This window comes from Lissotriton helveticus, chromosome 1_1 (genome assembly GCF_964261635.1).
Source record: "Lissotriton helveticus chromosome 1_1, aLisHel1.1, whole genome shotgun sequence".
Taxonomy (NCBI): domain Eukaryota; kingdom Metazoa; phylum Chordata; class Amphibia; order Caudata; family Salamandridae; genus Lissotriton; species Lissotriton helveticus.
This window is the reverse complement of record NC_136057.1, coordinates 110,011,594-110,029,323: the sequence shown is the minus strand read 5'-3', so window position 1 is coordinate 110,029,323 and position 17,730 is coordinate 110,011,594. Positions and strand designations below refer to the sequence as shown.

At 47.9% G+C, this 17,730-nt stretch overlaps 1 protein-coding gene across 1 annotated transcript in view; it reads left to right on the top strand.

Moving 5' to 3' along the window:
* The window catches only part of LOC144762152 (uncharacterized), a 37,797-nt gene extending 20,303 nt beyond the window's left edge, over positions 1-17,494 (top strand). The window contains exon 2 of the mRNA XM_078647337.1: positions 11,820-17,494. Coding sequence (XP_078503463.1) covers positions 12,461-13,612 — 1,152 coding nt within the window. The 5' untranslated portion in view covers positions 11,820-12,460 and the 3' untranslated portion in view covers positions 13,613-17,494. The remainder of the gene's footprint in view (positions 1-11,819) is intronic.
* Positions 17,495-17,730: the final 236 nt, after the last annotated feature.

The following is a 17,730-nucleotide window of genomic DNA, read 5'->3' as shown; positions in this document are numbered from 1 at the left end:
CAAGGCTTGTTTGCTCCAAACCGGAAGCCGACTGCACCGACGGTGAGAGCCTGCGTGGGACAGATCGTGACCTGCTCCTGGACGTCGCAGATGCCCCAGAGCCCACGTGACAGCGAAGAGAAGCGCCTCGACGACCACCTGATTGCGCCCGACATTGCCTGGTTCCGTCCTGGTTCCACCCTGGTCACTGCTGAGTGACCCAGACTCTGTCCCCTCTGCTTTCAGGTACTCTACAACTTGAGTCCACCCTTGGACTCCACCGGACACTTCGTCTTCACCCTGCCTGCAGCCCTTTCAGCTTCAAGCACCAAGAGCCTGCGTGTCAAAACCCGACGCCACTTCGACCCTGTGCACCCACTTCCTGTGGGTGAGGTAACTTTGCTCCGCCGGTGTTCCCACACTGGTGCACACCTCTAGGGTCTGTGTGTTAAGTTTTGTTCCTCTAGGTTCAGCGGAAGTGTCCTTAAACTTTAACTATTTGACTTTTACGCACCATTGGTTAACATTGGTGCATGCGTGCGCTTTCCGCACATCTCCCGAATCCCGAGGGCCATTCCCGACTTCAGCATTGCTTGTCCTGACTGCTCCCAGCGATTCCCTAGGCCCTAGGCCTAACCACTGTTCGAGTGGCCTCTCTTATACCACTTGTTTAGTATATGGTTTGAGTGGCCCCCTGCCCTCATCCATAATTGTGCAACTTTGTATGTTTAAACAGTGCTTTTGATTTAACGCTTGTGCCCCTTTATTCATAAAGAATACTGGGGATTGTTTTTAGTAATAAACACATATATTTTTATAATATATACTTGTGTGGTGTCCTTTCATTTGGTATTACAGGATTGTATGTGGTAAAACAGCTCGCTTAACACGACCTCTTAAGTTAAGCCTTTAGGCTGCTTAGTCCATGCTACCACTAGGATAGCTTGTCTAATAAGGTTGACTTACAACCAGACACCATAAGGGGATTGTTTGGTCAGGTAGTAGGTGGTTCCAGAATTGGAAACATCCCCTACCAGGCCAACTTCTCACATATACCTTGTGCGCCATATAATGACTTAGTTTTCTTTTGCTCTTTAGGTTTTGAGCATGAGTAGGTCTTCTTTCGCTGGCTTTTTTCACCAAGACAGCGCAAGAAAAAGGCACATACATACATTGAGTTTATTCTACTTTAGTCTCAATTGAGCGAGGTGAGCTAAAATGAAAGAAAATGTCCCTTGTTTACCAGGAGGGAACTGAAAGGTTCAGTCATATTTTATTTTCTTCACAATCACTGGTTTGGCTATGGATACGTACACGTGTAACAGTTTTCCAAACCCTTGTTTTCACTCCCAATACCAGATGGGGCACTTACATTAAAGGGCTGGCAGGCCAGCAGATTACTCCCAACACCGGTTGGAGCTCTGACATTAAATGGCTAGCAGGCCAGCAGATTACTCCCAACAACTCTCTACTCTATACATAATTGCAACTTCAAGTGGTACACCGCCAAACACTAACTGCTTGTTTTCTTTTCTTTCTTGCTGGTGAGAGGTGCTCTACGCTAATATGGTGGTAACATAATCTCTGGACGGAATCTAACAGGACCTTCAGGGTGACCAACATATCAGTACCGGCACACCTGGGTGGAGGAGTCCAGGTTCTGTGTGGTAGCAGTTTAACAGTGGGTGTATGTAATGCCATGGAATAGGCCATACCATATGGGGAGTCATTCTGGGGGGCCCGGTGAACGGAGCATGCTCAGCTTGGTGTTGGGATTTACCATGGAGGTAGCAGGTACCAGTACTATTAGCACGTCATCTGCACTTTCTTTATGGTTTTAGCAGTCAAGGGCATTACCTATACCGCAGCAGTGATGGTGCAGCTTTGCTGTATTTCATTGGTGGGAGATGTGCGAGGCTAGGTGCTCTGTCCAGCAGGCCTCATTAGTTTTATTCTGTACCAATTGCAAGCTAAGAGCAGGTATTGCTACATTGGATGGAAAACTCAATACATTGGTCAAGTGTGGTTCAGGTCAATTTCGCACACAGTGGTGTAATGTATATATCAATGGCGGGTACTTTGCAACACCTGGAAGGTGTCACTTGTTTAGCAGGCATTGTTATCACGGTACATTGCCTTGTAGCAGGATGCACTAGCCATAAAGTGGCCAACTATAACAGTTTGGGGGGGACCTCCATAGTTATGTGCAGGAGTCTCCAATGATCAGGTTTCCTGGTAGCGTGCACAAATTTCGTCAAACATAAGTGCCGGTCCATGTCAATAACTTACTCACAGTACTGGGGACCGGGCAGATAATTCACGAATGGATCCTAGGGGAAAGGCTGTGAAATAGTATGATTTTCCTTTGCCACTTAGGGACTGTGGTGACTCTTGGGGAGGTGGCCTGTATTCAGGTACCCCGGAGGGCTGGTGCGCTATGCGGTGACCTGGATTCCAAGAATGTTGTGCTGTGGCATAGTATATTTTCCATTACAACTTAAGGACTGTGGTGCCCTGGTTTTCAAGTGGAAGGTTACCTGGGTTCGCAGTGCCCTGGATTTCACATGGGAATGCTGATGGCGGGGCTTTCCTTGTAAACAGTGAGGGCAGGTACACAAATTTTGTCTGCTCCCCTCCTACCTTATGGTGGAGGAGTTGGATAGGTGGTGCAGATTTATTTCTCGCCAAACTCCCTTTAAGGCAGGGCGGACTAATCGCGGGTCTTGCAACTATGTGCCAATAATGGTCTTGGGAAAGGCTGTGGCAAGGCGGGGCCTGTCGGCACGCTGCACATAGCGGGCATCTCACGAAGTGTATTTTCAGACATGGACTGTATGTGTAGTTATCCCGCGTATGTTCCAGTAAATGCTGTGTATGAATGGGCAAAAGTGTCCGGGTAGGGCACTGAGGATGTTGTATTAATATGTGCAAGAGGTTCTGGAATAGAAAAGTGATGGCTCATTTGGATGACACTACGGGTGTCACCTTAATATGTGCAAGAGGTTCTGGAAATGGAAAAGTGATGGTTCACTTGGGTGACACTACAGAGGTCACATTAATATGTGTGGGAGGTTCTGGAAATAGGAAAAGTCATGGTTTATTTGGGTATTCAGCTCGTAGCCTGTGCATCAATTACTTCAGCGTTATAGGCTGGGGGACTCCCAATACAAGATGCACAAATAACAAACTAATCAAAACAATTCACTATTGGCTCATCTCTTTCTGATCAGGACTTCGGTGTGCTTCTGTAAAGATACGGTTCATCGGTAGGCAAAGAGCAGGTGTCATGGAGCGGTGTCAGGGAGGGGGAGGGCGAGTGCGCCAGGGAGCTTCTCACCCTCTGGCGGAGCGCTGACAGTTTACAATAAAGGGGGATGCACAACAATGGAGGTGCAGACATTCGATGGACCCCTGGAAGGGGTAGATTCCATGAGTGCAGTGGGTAGGCGGGGAGGAGGGACTGGCCTGCCGTTAGTCCTGGACTCTACTGCCCTAACCCACCATGTATGGACTGAGTAAAATCTTGGGGAGGATGCCCGTGTTCAGGTGGGGCCAGTGCGGTATGCGGTGCCCTGGATGTCAAGTAATATAACTGTTGTCTGTAGCGCATTGGGGCCTGCCGGCGCAATGTGCACAGCCGAATGATGTACGGCCAAGTTCTTGTGTACGGCCGAATTAAAAGTTAAAGTGTAAGTTCAAAATGTACGGCCAAGTTGTGCTCGTGTACGGCCAAAATAAATGTTAAAGTGTAATGTCGTACCTGATTTCCTTACTGCCGTTGACATGTTGATGCAGATAAAGTGTGATGCTGTGAATAGTTCTTATATATCCAGGAAGGATACTTTTATTTGGTAATGGACAATGATGATTTACTTGGATTGATGTGAATAAAAAGGCTACGCCGTAGACAACATATCCTGATTCCGAGAGTTCTTGGGCGTAGCGGGCAGTAAATGGAAGGAATTTGGGGAGGAGCGAATGTCCCGTTGTGCGCATACTATAACACATACAGACCACAGACACACCAGGGACCAACACACACAGATATCTGTGTTTGTTGTAGGAAAAACCACCAAATAAAATGCCGCTGAATTTCCATTTTTGTGCCGCTAAATTTGCAAATCCATGCCGCTATATCCTGGGGGGTCTGTATAAGGAGTGAGAAGGTAGCTTCGAGGGAGGAGAGAGGGTGAGACTCAGGAGGACCCAGAGCAGGGGGGTCAGAAGAGGAGGAGGGGGGGGCAGGGGCATTCCATTCATTCATTCCGCTCGTTTGTTTCACCCGCAGACAATATGCAAATGAGGCCCCTTTTGTCGGCGTCTCAGCAGTCTGAGACGCTGAAGTGAGACAAGACCTGGCCGCGAACAGCGTTTCCCCATAGGATAACGTTGTGCGCGCGGCCAGGTCTTGTCTCCACAGCATCGCAGGGCAGACAGGATCGCTTCGCACGCCTCTCTGGAATGCAAGGGGAGTCTGCAGAGGGGCGCGCGGCGCTGTTCACGAACAAGCTGGCTGCCTCTTCTCTCACCCGCCCTCCCACCTTCGAGTGGTGTTTTCACTCACTGTTCCTTTCTCGACACTTGTGAAACCAGAGTGAAAGCATTCAAGATGCCGATTCACATTCCCAATATAGGAAACGTTGCCCATGGAAGCTTTATTCCTCTACCTAGAAGCAAGGCTGAGCCCCAAATTCATGCTACTTCACATAACATTAGGCTGTGGCATCAATAGGTCTGAAACTAGCTTTAATTAAAATCGGCATGGCCGTGGCAAAACGAAACCGGGCCAGGGCTTGGCAGACAGCACGTTATTGTGGTACGTGGTCAGAAAATGAGAGCTGGGTCCCCAAAGGGCCAGGGATACCAGAGGTGCCTTAAGATTTGTCGAGATGTTTGTCCAGCTAATGGATGGCAGATGTTTAAAGGCCCCATTTTAACACCATCGGCCTTGTCAAAAAGCTTTGCCTTTATAAAACCTTTGTGAAAGTTGTTTTATATGTGCAATTTTGGGTGAAATTTTTGATGACTAATGATTTTTATTACTTATTCCAATCATAACTGATGATTTAACCTTACATTTGAAATGAATTTGCTGAAATACTTTGAAGTGTGTTTATTAATGTGATTTACTTGTGCCACATAATTGAAGTACTATTTTAATAAAATGGTCCGGTTCAGATAACTTTGCAGACTACAGAATACTTGGACGTAACCACAGGGGACAGGAAGCCCAGAAGAACCATTACAAATTCCCTGGGCAACCGAAAAGCCAATTTAAAGAACCATGTGCCAACTATGCAAAAACTTATTTGGTCAAAAACAAACACTATAGTATTTTGAAATATAAAGAGCATGTATTCATTCCATATGATTTACTGTCAGAACCATACATTGATTTATGTAATCTTTCCCCTTTCTAATGTCTTTTTTTAACGTGGCTAATTTTGCACATCTATGTTTGCTATCTGTTGATCGATTATACACATGTACGGTTTTGTCGATTTGTTTCTTGCAGTTGGCATAGTCTATAAATTTGCTACCCGGTTGACATGGGGAAAGAGTACTTTTTAGGGCTCGGCGCTGCAGCCCTCTGTCTACAGCGCGCTGCCTTTCAGCACACCACAAACTTAAATATACTTAATGCACAGACCCCGTGGAATCCCCCCTGTGCTGGCAGGATCTGCCATTACTAATCACAGGCCTCGGAAACCGTCGGATTTAGCAGTGGCACAATAACAAACAGCTGCGCAACGAAGACACGACGGTCAAACCACTGCCATGCACACACAGACACCACCACTGCCATGCACACACAGACACCACCACTGCCATGCACACACAGACACCACCACTGCCATGCACACACAGACACCACCACTGCCATGCACACACAGACACCACCACTGCCATGCACACACACACACCACCACTGCCATGCACACACGCACACCACCACTGCCATGCACACACGCACACCACCACTGCCATGCACACACGCACACCACCACTGCCATGCACACACAGACACCACCACTGCCATGCACACACGCACACCACCACTGCCATGCACACACGCACACCACCACTGCCATGCACACACACACACACACCACCACTGCCATGCACACACAGACACCACCACTGCCATGCACACACAGACACCACCACTGCCATGCACACACAGACACCACCACTGCCATGCACACACAGACACCACCACTGCCATGCACACACGCACACCACCACTGCCATGCACACACGCACACCACCACTGCCATGCACACACAGACACCACCACTGCCATGCACACACAGACACCACCACTGCCATGCACACACGCACACCACCACTGCCATGCACACACAGACACCACCACTGCCATGCACACACAGACACCACCACTGCCATGCACACACAGACACCACCACTGCCATGCACACACAGACACCACCACTGCCATGCACACACAGACACCACCACTGCCATGCACACACACACACACCACCACTGCCATGCACACACAGACACCACCACTGCCATGCACACACAGACACCACCACTGCCATGCACACACAGACACCACCACTGCCATGCACACACGGACACCACCACTGCCATGCACACACAGACACCACCACTGCCATGCACACACAGACACCACCACTGCCATGCACACACAGACACCACCACTGCCATGCACACGCACACACCACCACTGCCATGCACACACAGACACCACCACTGCCATGCACACACAGACACCACCACTGCCATGCACACACAGACACCACCACTGCCATGCACACACGCACACCACCACTGCCATGCACACACGCACACCACCACTGCCATGCACACACAGACACCACCACTGCCATGCACACACGCACACCACCACTGCCATGCACACACGCACACCACCACTGCCATGCACACACAGACACCACCACTGCCATGCACACACAGACACCACCACTGCCATGCACACACAGACACCACCACTGCCATGCACACACAGACACCACCACTGCCATGCACACACACACACCACCACTGCCATGCACACACGGACACCACCACTGCCATGCAGACACGGACACCACCCGTGCTTAATTTGTAAAAAAAAAAATGCCAGGGCTTTCAGTTGTAAAAAATTAGGTGAAAGGGCACTCGTCAGAAGGCTACTGTAGTTTGCCATACACATTACGTGACTTTGAGCTATTGGCATTGTAAATGACAATTACTTTTATTTATGTTTTGGTTTTTAAAACATAAATAAAAGACCTTGTCATTTACAATGTCAAGACCTTAAACTCGCTTTCATTTACAATGCTAATAGCTCTAACTTTTGCAATGCCGAGACTGTTGCATTGTAAATGCTTGTTATAGCCTGCCCGGGGCCGGTATTGAATACCAGCCCCCCCCCGGGGCCCGAGGAGGAGCGGGGGTGGAGGGAGGGAGGGGGGGGGCGCTGCTCTCAGGGCGGTGCCGGATGGAGCTGGAGGCCTCCGCACCCTCTTGGTCTTGGTTTTAGTTTCAGTTTCATGGTGCGCGCCCGAGGCGGTCAGATGAGCACCGGATGTGACGCGTCTGAGGGAACACTGCTCTCGCCGCTGTTTCCTGCCGGGGGTGGTGACGGGGAGGAAGGCCCCCATGAGTGACGCACTCACCACTTCCGGTCCCCGGCTCGCCACACGTGACGTCTGTACTGCTTCCGGTCCCGGCAGCGTCCGCAACGCACGGGACAAAGGAGCCGCGTGGCGGCACTGTGAGTTATTCCCCATTCCCGCCCCGTCTCTCTGTAACTCCCCTCCGGTGCCCCCCCCCCTCCGGCGTGTCAGGGCTTTATACGAGTATGGGGGGGGTGGAACTGGGGGCCCCCTCTCCCGAAGGGCCTGGGGCCCTCGCAACCTCCGAGGGGCCGCAGCGTGTCCACAGACGCCGCGGCCTCAGCTGGCTCATGCGTGACACTCTCATGGCCTCACTGTACTTATGCGTGATATTCAGTGCCGAATGCGTGACACTCGAGTGACACCATCTCACGAATCAAGGAAACCAATCCGGTCCAAGGGGCGGAGACATGAGGCGTCACGAGGAGCTTTAGAGCCCCTTGAACTGCTGCAGAGCTCTGAAGTGAGAGGTCACATGGAGCCAACTCTGGTTTGTTTCTACAGCTGGGTGAGCTTTGAATGCAGGGAGTTGGATGCAGACAAGAGAAAACTACTATTCCCAGCATGCAAAGCGTTTAGAGCTCAAAAGGCAAAACCCACTTACATTTCACAAGGGGCAGAAGCTGAGGGCTGGACACTGCAGTCCTTGGTCTCAATGAGGTGACCCTGTGAGCCGCCCTCTAACACAAATGTTCTCTCATTTATAACTTCCAGTCTCCCACCCCCCCCCACCCCACCCCACCCCACCCCACACACAAGCTCCAGCAAGGCCTGGCCCAGATGCTGTTCAGTCTGCAGATTCACACTTCTTCCTTTTTTTTATTATTGTCTTTGTTATTACTGCATCAGTTCCCAGATATTTCCTCTCGTACTGGCCACTTACCCTGAGGATTGCCTGGCTGTTTTTATACTGACGACACCAGTATTTTACTTGATCTGGTCAATACAAAAATTGTAAAAAGCACAAAAAATCAGTATTTTTCCCCCTAATCAGTACATACTTTAAAAGCAATAATAAGCAGATAGTAGTATAGTTTGGAGTTAGCAAGTTAATGATCATTGGCTTAGAGTAAAGAAAGACAGAAAGGTCATCGTAAAAATGAATAAACCCTATAAAGACTGCTTTTTATAACTTTCGATGGCATGCTCGAGCCGTAAAACTATATAAACAAATGGCAGGCATTTCTTTTGAAATTGCGGCAACCCTACTTACGAGTAGGGCATACTGGAGGTGTCAGAGGGGTCTCAGCGCTGCTTGTTGTTTCCATTAAATGGTGCCGACGTCTGTCATGACGTAGGCAGGGGCAGAGGCTATTTATCGGTGAATTGGGGCAGCTGCAAGTCGACCAGCCGCAAGTTAGGCATCAGTCCGGTTCTTCACATATTTATTGACCTCAGTCAATGCTGCTGGTTAGCTGCTTCAGGGAGAGGCTGTCTTAGCCCTAGAGGAGAGGCGTCAGAGCTCTCACAATGTACCGCAGCCATGAGCGGCCGCTGCTTTAACAGTACTGCAACCTACAATCCGGCCTTACGGTGGCCTGGTGCGCTATACAAATGACGTGGCTTCAGCCAGGTAAAGTGCCTAGCTCGCTCCATCCCCAAGGCATTGCACCAAGCTGTTCTTAAAGCCTCCTCAGATGCGACCCGTCACTTGAGCTTCATTGTCCGGGAACTGCGAAGTTAACAACTCGACAACATCGAACGGCTCTATAGCTCGAATTGCGCTTAATGTGCTTATAGGAGTCATGTCTAACATTTCTTTGTAGACCGTTCATTTTTTAAATGTTTAAACTCGTAGTTTTTTAATCTCCCAACGGGAAAGCAGTCAGAGCACTCAAGTCGACTCCACTCGAGTCCCCCGCCGCTCGAGAATCCAACCTCACTTCCTTCCAAGACATGAGGTCACGCGCCAGCCAGAACACAACCACTGCAGAGGGCGGGCCCTACCTCGGGTCTCGGTATACTTGGGAAGCAACTCTGTGACAGACAGCTGCGTGCAGCAATCTCAAATGCAGCCAGGCTGGCATGGCTAAAATGTAACATTGTAGCACTCGGCCGCTGCAGACAAGCTCATTAACTATTTACTGAGCCTCCCGGGGAGCAGCAGAGCGAACGCACAGAGGTGTCACAGGCGCCAGCGGAAAGAAGCCTGGCGTGGCCAGTTTCAGCGCTGGCACAGTCTTGAGACAGTGGCATTATAATGTGTGACAATGCATTTCAGTGCGGTGATGCGGAACACCACACTGAAATGCGTTAGAGTCACGCCTGATGCGTGATACTTGGCAGGCCTGCACATTGTGACTGAGGCCATGGAATATACAGAATCATCATTCAGTGATGCTTAGACTGAAGACCTTGAGTATATTACACCACCCAGCGTTGGCTTTACCCGAGGAGTCTGGGTGCATTACACCACCCGGCGTGGGCTTTACTTGAGGAGTCGGGGTGCATTACACCACCCAGCCTGGGCTTTACCTGAGGAGTCGGGGTGCATTACACCACCCAGTGTGGGCTTTACGCGAGGAGTCGGGTGCATTACACCACTCAGCGTGGGCTTTACCCGAGGAGTCAGGGTGCATTACACCACCCAGCGTGGGCTTTACCCGAGGAGTCGGGGTGCATTATACCACCCAGCGTTGGCTTTACCTGAGGAGTCGGGGTGCATTACACCACCCCACATGGGCTTTACCCAAGGAGTTGGGTTGCATTGCACCACCCAGCGTGGGCTTTACCTGAGGAGTCGGGGTGCATTACACCACCCAGCGTGGGCTTTACCCGAGGAGTCAGGCTGCATTACACCACCCAGCATGGGCTTTACCAGAGGAGTCGGGGTGCATTCCACCACCCAGCGTGGGCTTTACCAGAGCAGTCGGGGTGCATTACACCACCCAGCGTGGGTTTTACCTGAGGTGTCAGGGTGCATTACACCACCCCGCGTTGGCTTTACCCGAGGAGTCAGGGTTCATTACACCACCCAGCATGGCCTTTACCCGAGGAGTCGGGTGCATTACACCACCCAGCATGGGCTTTACCCGAGGAGTCGGGGTGCATTATACCACCCAGCGAGGGCTTTACCAGAGGAGTCGGGTGCATTACACCACCCAGTGTGGGCTTTACCCGAGGAGTCGGGGTGCATTATACCACCCAGCGAGGGCTTTACCCGAGGAGTCGGGGTGCATTATACCACCCAGCGAGGGCTTTACCAGAGGAGTCGGGTGCATTACACCACCCAGTGTGGGCTTTACCCGAGGAGTCGGGGTGCATTACACCACCCAGCGAGGGCTTTACCTGAGGAGTCGGGGTGCATTACACCACCCAGCGAGGGCTTTACCTGAGGAGTCGGGGTGCATTACACCACCCAGTGTGGGCTTTACCCGAGGAGTCGGGGTGCATTACACCACCCAGCGAGGGCTTTACCTGAGGAGTCGGTGCATTACACCACCCAGCATGGGCTTTACCCGAGGAGTCGGGGTGCATTATACCACCCAGCGAGGGCTTTACCAGAGGAGTCGGGTGCATTACACCACCCAGTGTGGGCTTTACCCGAGGAGTCTGGGTGCATTACACCACCCAGCGAGGGCTTTACCTGAGGAGTCGGTGCATTACACCACCCAGTGTGGGCTTTACCCGAGGAGTCGGGTGCATTATACCACCCAGCGAGGGCTTTACCCGAGGAGTCTGGGTGCATTATACCACCCAGCGAGGGCTTTACCTGAGGAGTCGGTACATTATACCACCCCGCGTGGGCTTTAAATCGAAGAACTGTAGTATATTACATCACACATGTGGGTTATACCTGATGAGTCTGAGTACTTTATATCATCCACACACGGCTAGACCCGGGGTCTCCATGTTATAAGATACAGGGCAGTACTTTGGTGGCAGGAAAGATCAGTTTGCCACATATTTGAGATGTCCGTAATGCAAGTTGACATGTTTGTGATACTTCACGTGTCCTGGAATATTTAATTTTTTGGATTACTTTGAAATGTTTGTTTATTTTTATTTATCACTACAAGGAGTAGACGTTTTGCATAAAATATTTTCTGCTCATTTTCAAGGGTTTAAAAGTGGAACGATAAATTGAATTATGTGATAAGTTGTTTCAGCAAAGTGTTCTGCATTAAACTGTACCTAATGGTCAATTTCAAATGTCTTTATACCCAACAGAGAGCAGACCCATGCAAATACAACAAGATGATAAAAAGCAGGGAAGAATTTGAAAAACTGGAACCTTCCTATTTCCATGAGAAGAGCAAGATATAAAAACATTTCATTTTCAGAAACCGATGAGTCTAGTAAGAGAAAAAGAATCATAACAAGCCGACAATTGTGATCCGCTGTAAGTGAAAATTTGAGCTAAAGTCTGCTCTTTACTCGCTGGCCTACACAAAATAAACTCACAGCCAGAATGCTAACGTTACAATCTGGTGGGCAACATCAACTTGGTACTTGTGTAATGCGATTATCAATAACAGACTCTCTTCCATGTCTTCGATTATGAAGATTGAGAAGGATGCGTCCTGAGATCGCAGTGAATTGACAAATAATTGTGTGTCTCTTGGCTTTGATGTGTCCTTGGAGCGTTACCAGCATTAAAAATATTTGTATCCTCCTTATGATCAGTGACTTGCGGAGCATCCTGGTGGTCAGCCTATGCAGGTAAAATCACCACTCCCCAGCGCTTGAGGGACTTTTGTGCAAGGACCTGGCCGTTCTCTGCTTCCTCGTCCTTCGACTGAGAGTCCTCATGTAAAAGCAGGTTTTATACCCTTGACCTCCCCGTGTGCATATCCCGTGGATCGAAAAGGATGAAACGACTCTGGTTAGCAGCTCGTATTCGTAGAGGTGAGAGTGGGGTTGTTTGGAACCCCTGTGCCTGCAGCAGCATCAGCGCTGTACCTGCCACTGAAGAGTGTTCTGATGCATCCGCACAGTGTATCAAGATTAAGAAAGATTATCTTCCACCAAACTTTCCAAAACACAAAAAGGGAACAGTTAAATCCAATGGTAATGTTGAGACACCAGTCAGTTTAGAAGAACATCAGAAGGATAGGCACAGTAACTGGATGAGTTTACAGGATGAAACTTACAACTCACAGGAGGAATATACTGAACAGAAATCAAAGAAGCCCGACAGCTCCCCTGAAGGACTTGAAACAGAAGTGCCTATCTCAGAAAACAATGAAAATACATCTCTTGACCCAGAACAATTTGACAAAAGGCAAAATTATCCAATATCTGCTGCAAACACACAAGATAAATCAACTGAAAGTGGACAGTGTGCCAACACCAGGCCAAAGCTGAAGAAAGCGAGAGATAAAAACAAGTCCATCAAATATATTTGTGCTAAATATGGGAAAAGTTTTTGCAGACCAACAGAGCTACTCAAATACCAACGGACATATATTGGCGATAATTCAGCAATGTTTAATGAATTGGGGAAATATTTTAAAAGATTTCCAGCCAAAGATCCGAAAACAGAAATACAAGAGAAATTATCTCCCCCTATTAAAAAAGAAAATATTTTAAATATCCCACCATCATTGCAAATACATCAGCAGGAAAAGACAATTGAAGAAGAGAAGCCACCCCCAACTAGCAATAATGACACAAATGTCACTAGATCTCCACTCCTCGTCCCACACCAGGACACAAACACCGAACCCACTGAAAGTGAAAAAAGCGTCAGTGGCTTATCCTCCATCCAGAGACGACCTAAAAAACCCAGCGGGAAACGATACCCATGTACAGAGTGTGAGAAGATCTTCACTGCCTCATCAACACTAAAGAGGCATCTTGACATACACATAGGTAAACGATACGCATGCACAGATTGTGGGAAATCATATGGCAGAATCGATCGTTTAAAGATGCACCAAAAGGTACACACAGTAAATAAGCCACATCCGCGCACCGGGCACGGGACTGATGTCAGCAGTAACTTAAATCTAACTGAATAAACAAAAATACAACAAACGGGCGACAATAACTCCCGTGAGAAACTCGGCACAAGTAGTGACCGTGGAAAGACGGAAAGAGATTTACAGACTCCTCATCCATGCATGCGCATGAAAGAATACATCCAGGGGGATAAAAAGAAGCAGATAAAAGTACTGAGGATGGGGAGAAATTTCTCAGGGTCAAAACGTTATTCATTCACCAGCAAATACATATCAGCGAGACGCCATTTTCATATAGTAAATGTAGGAAGAGTTTAATATGTCATTACGTTTGAGTCTACACCAGAGGGTGTATGTGTTCTTCTTGCACTCATTAACCTTCTTGGAACATGAGAACAACACCCGTCTCAAAAAGAGTGCACAAATGAAAGAATACTGCAGAAAATTACAGCTCGCACCAGCGTGGTCACAAGCACCACTCAACACAACCCTGGTTTGGAAAACAAGGCACTGTGAGAGTTTAGGAGCTCAGATAACTGGACCTAACCCCAAGTAGCATTTCCTGTAGATATAGGTGATGAGAAAGACGCCCAGAAATTGAAAAGTATTATACCTGCTATTTACAGTGCTTAAAGTATAAAACTGTGGCGTTGGGCGCTGTAAGAAATTAAGTTATTTTCTGTATTGATGCTGTACTCAACTTTCTAAAATTATAAGACCACGCTGGCCTTCCAGTCCATTGTAGGCCCTATTTTTGGCCTCTCTTTAGCGGTCAAAGAAAATTTCAGTTGTGACAAAACTACAATCTATGCAGTTAGAGCAGGGCAACAAAAAACGAGTGGGGGGAACAGAAGCTAAACATGGAAAAATTGTGGAAGGGGTAAAAAAGTTATTTGGGGGCCGGATTTTCCTGGCGGTCCAAGACCGGGGGATCTGAAAGAGCCTTTTACAGGACAATGTCAGAAATATTGTGGTATAATTACTTCTTTATGGACTTGCACAAGGGATGAAGTGACACCTTCATAGACTAAGATACCACAAGCTTTCAAGCGTAGACAGGTGTCTCATTTGCTGGTTTCATTCTTATTTTAGTGTTACAACTTCTGCCAAAGTGAAAAGCTTGTGTTGGAATAGGCTCTCTGTGCTTTGTGGATGGGTTGAGACAGGATGTGTGCTTGCAGTGGGGCATGCTTAGTGCTGGATGATGCAGCCTCGTTTTGTTCCACTTCAAGGGTAGCACTTGAGGAAAAATGTGGGCTCCAATCTAGTGGGATAGGACTTGGGCTTGATGCTTTTAAGGTTTTTTGTAGAACTGGTATTTGGACCACAAAGTTAAATTTTCAGGAATATGTGTTTGAATGAGCTGTAGGTGACAATGTAGAACAAGGAACACACGGATCGGATGCCTGCAAGTTTCATGCTGAGAAACACATTTGTTTTATAGTTTTTGCTTGTCATTTAGGCAAAAATGTAATATGTTTTTGTTGGATTCTGTTCAGGTATGTACGTCACACCCAGATATTGGATTCTGTTTCAGTCGTACACTTCAAATCCATGTCATCTTTTTTTGCTGGATCCTCTTGAGGCTTGAACTTGACTCCCATCTCTATAAGACTGAGGTGGACAGCATGGGGAATAAATGCATATTAGGCAGGGTGGAAATGTATTTCTAGAATAGCTTGAAGTCTCACAGGGTTTCCTGTAGAAACTGAAATTAATCTGGGAAATTATCCAACGTGGGCAGTCAGCATGTGGCAACCAGCAGTGATGGTGTGTACTCCAATCTATAACAGCGTGGGTGCACCGATGACCAGCAGTAACGACTGTGTATGTGCCGGTGGTGAGCCCTGGGGAGTTAGCACTTGAGAATGGGCTAGTGGTCATTGCAAAGTGTAGTGTAAGAACAGGATGCTCTTCAGCCACAAAATGCAACCATGAAATGCAGCCTTGAAATGCAGCCTTGAAATGCAGCCATGAAATGCAGACTTGAAATGCAGCCATGAAATGCAGACTCGAAATGCAGCCTCGAAATGCAGCCTCGAAATGCAACCCTTGTTTAAACTGTTTGTTATCTGCACTGCAAAATCCCTCTCTCTTTCCCACAGCATGGGGGGCATTGAGCACATTTCAATCCGGTTTACCACTATGTTTTCCCTGGCGGTAGCGGGTATTGAAAAGCGGCTGTATGTCCATCCATCTAAATTAGGTGGGGGGACATACAGCCAGACCAACGTGCAAAGGGCCATTGGAGGGGCTTGACCACCCGTCATCAAATCAGCCTGAATCTAAATCAGGCGGCTGGCAATAATGTTGGTGAGAAGAGAACTCCGTCACCATTGCGACGGAGATCTCTCTCCGACAACATTTCAATTGGGCACGACGTGGTGCAAGAGATGTTTGTCCATCTAGTGAAACTCGCAGCACTCATTTGTTCATGTTATTTAGGATCAAATCTTTTTATTGGCAGACAATTGGGCAAATCACATACACAGCATACCGCCTACAACGCATTACGGGCCAGCCGCGAAGTTCAGATGCATACCAAGGAGCAGAGCCAAATACAGCAAAGTAGCAATCGCAAAGTGGGCATGTTAATACACAGCATGTCGCCTGCAACCCAAATTGGGCCGGCCGCAAATGGGTGACAAGAGATAGAGGCCTTCAGGCTCAATAAGAATGCAAGAGATGCCATACACAGCTGAGTATAGCAATGGTCGTAGCACAGTATCGCTGAGTGTGTTAGGCGGCTTTGCATGCCAAGTAAAACAAAGATAAAAGAACATTCAAAATTGAACAAAACCCTCACCCACCCTCTCCCTTCCGAGTAGACCTTGCTGGGCTTGCAAGTTGTCTGACTAGGACTGCTGTGAATCAGAAACATTAGGATTATGGGGCCTTGGCCTCCCCTTGTTCAAGTGGCAAAAGTCTAAGGATACGCGAGTACGCTAGACAGGCCGCTCCCCGAACTCATTGGACAAGATAGAGATAGTAATGAATGGGGACCATATTTTTGTGTATGTGTATGTGATTGCCCTTGGAGTGTATATGAGTGCTGTTGGGGTGTATGTGAGTGCCATTGGGGTGTATGAGATTGCCCTTGGGGTGTATGTGATTGCCTCTGGGGTGTATGAGATTGCCCTTGGGGTGTATATGAGTGCCATTGGGGTGTATGTGATTGTCCTTGGGATGTATGTGATAGCCCCTGGGGTGTATGAGATTGCCCTTGGGGTGTATGTGAGTGCCATTGTGGTGTATGTGAGTGTCATTGGGGTGTATGTGATTGCCCTTGGGGTGTATATGAGTGCGGTTGGGGTGTATGTGAGTGCCATTGTGGTGTATGTGATTTCCTCTGGGGTGTATGAGATTCCCCTTGGGGTGTATATGAGTGCCATTGGGGTGTATGTGATTGTCCTTGGGATGTATGTGATAGCCCCTGGGGTGTATGAGATTGCCTTTGGGGTGTATATGAGTGACGTTGGGGTGTATGTGAGTGCCATCGGGGTGTATGTGAGTGTCGTTGGGGTGTATGTGAGTGCCCCTAGGGTGTATGTGATTGCCCCTGGGGTGTATGTGATTGCCCCTAGGGTGTATCTGATTGCCCATGCGGGGTCTGAGAATGTGTTGCAAAGCATTTTTTTATGTATAAGCATCTAACATCTTTACGTTTTATAAAGGTCAGTTTATAATGGACACAATGACCTTTTCATTGAATATATTGTTGTACATAAGTTATTTCCTTACAGTAGTATCACCTCCTCCCCTTGTCCTACCTCTTTCATATTTTTTTCTTTCCTTCTTTCAGTTTTTACTCAGATTACTTTAGTATGTTTCTTAGTAGCTTAAAATGTGATGTATCTTTATACCGCATTTATCTACCTGATTGCCTAATAATACAATTATTGATTCACTCCTCTATATTATTTACATGATTTCCTACCTTTATAGAGATTTGCGACAATTTTTGCAACTGTATTTGTTATAAAATCCAAATAAAATTGTTGCGGAAAAAATCCTTTTCAAGTTGATGGCTATCTGACATGGTGGTACTATCTCTGAAAAAGTTAGGAAGAGAACAATCTGTTGCTTCGATGTGGGAAGGGATGATGTGTAGTGGAGGATGGAGAGACAGGTACGGAATATTTAATTTGAAACATGAAAATGCAAAGTGTCGGTGACTC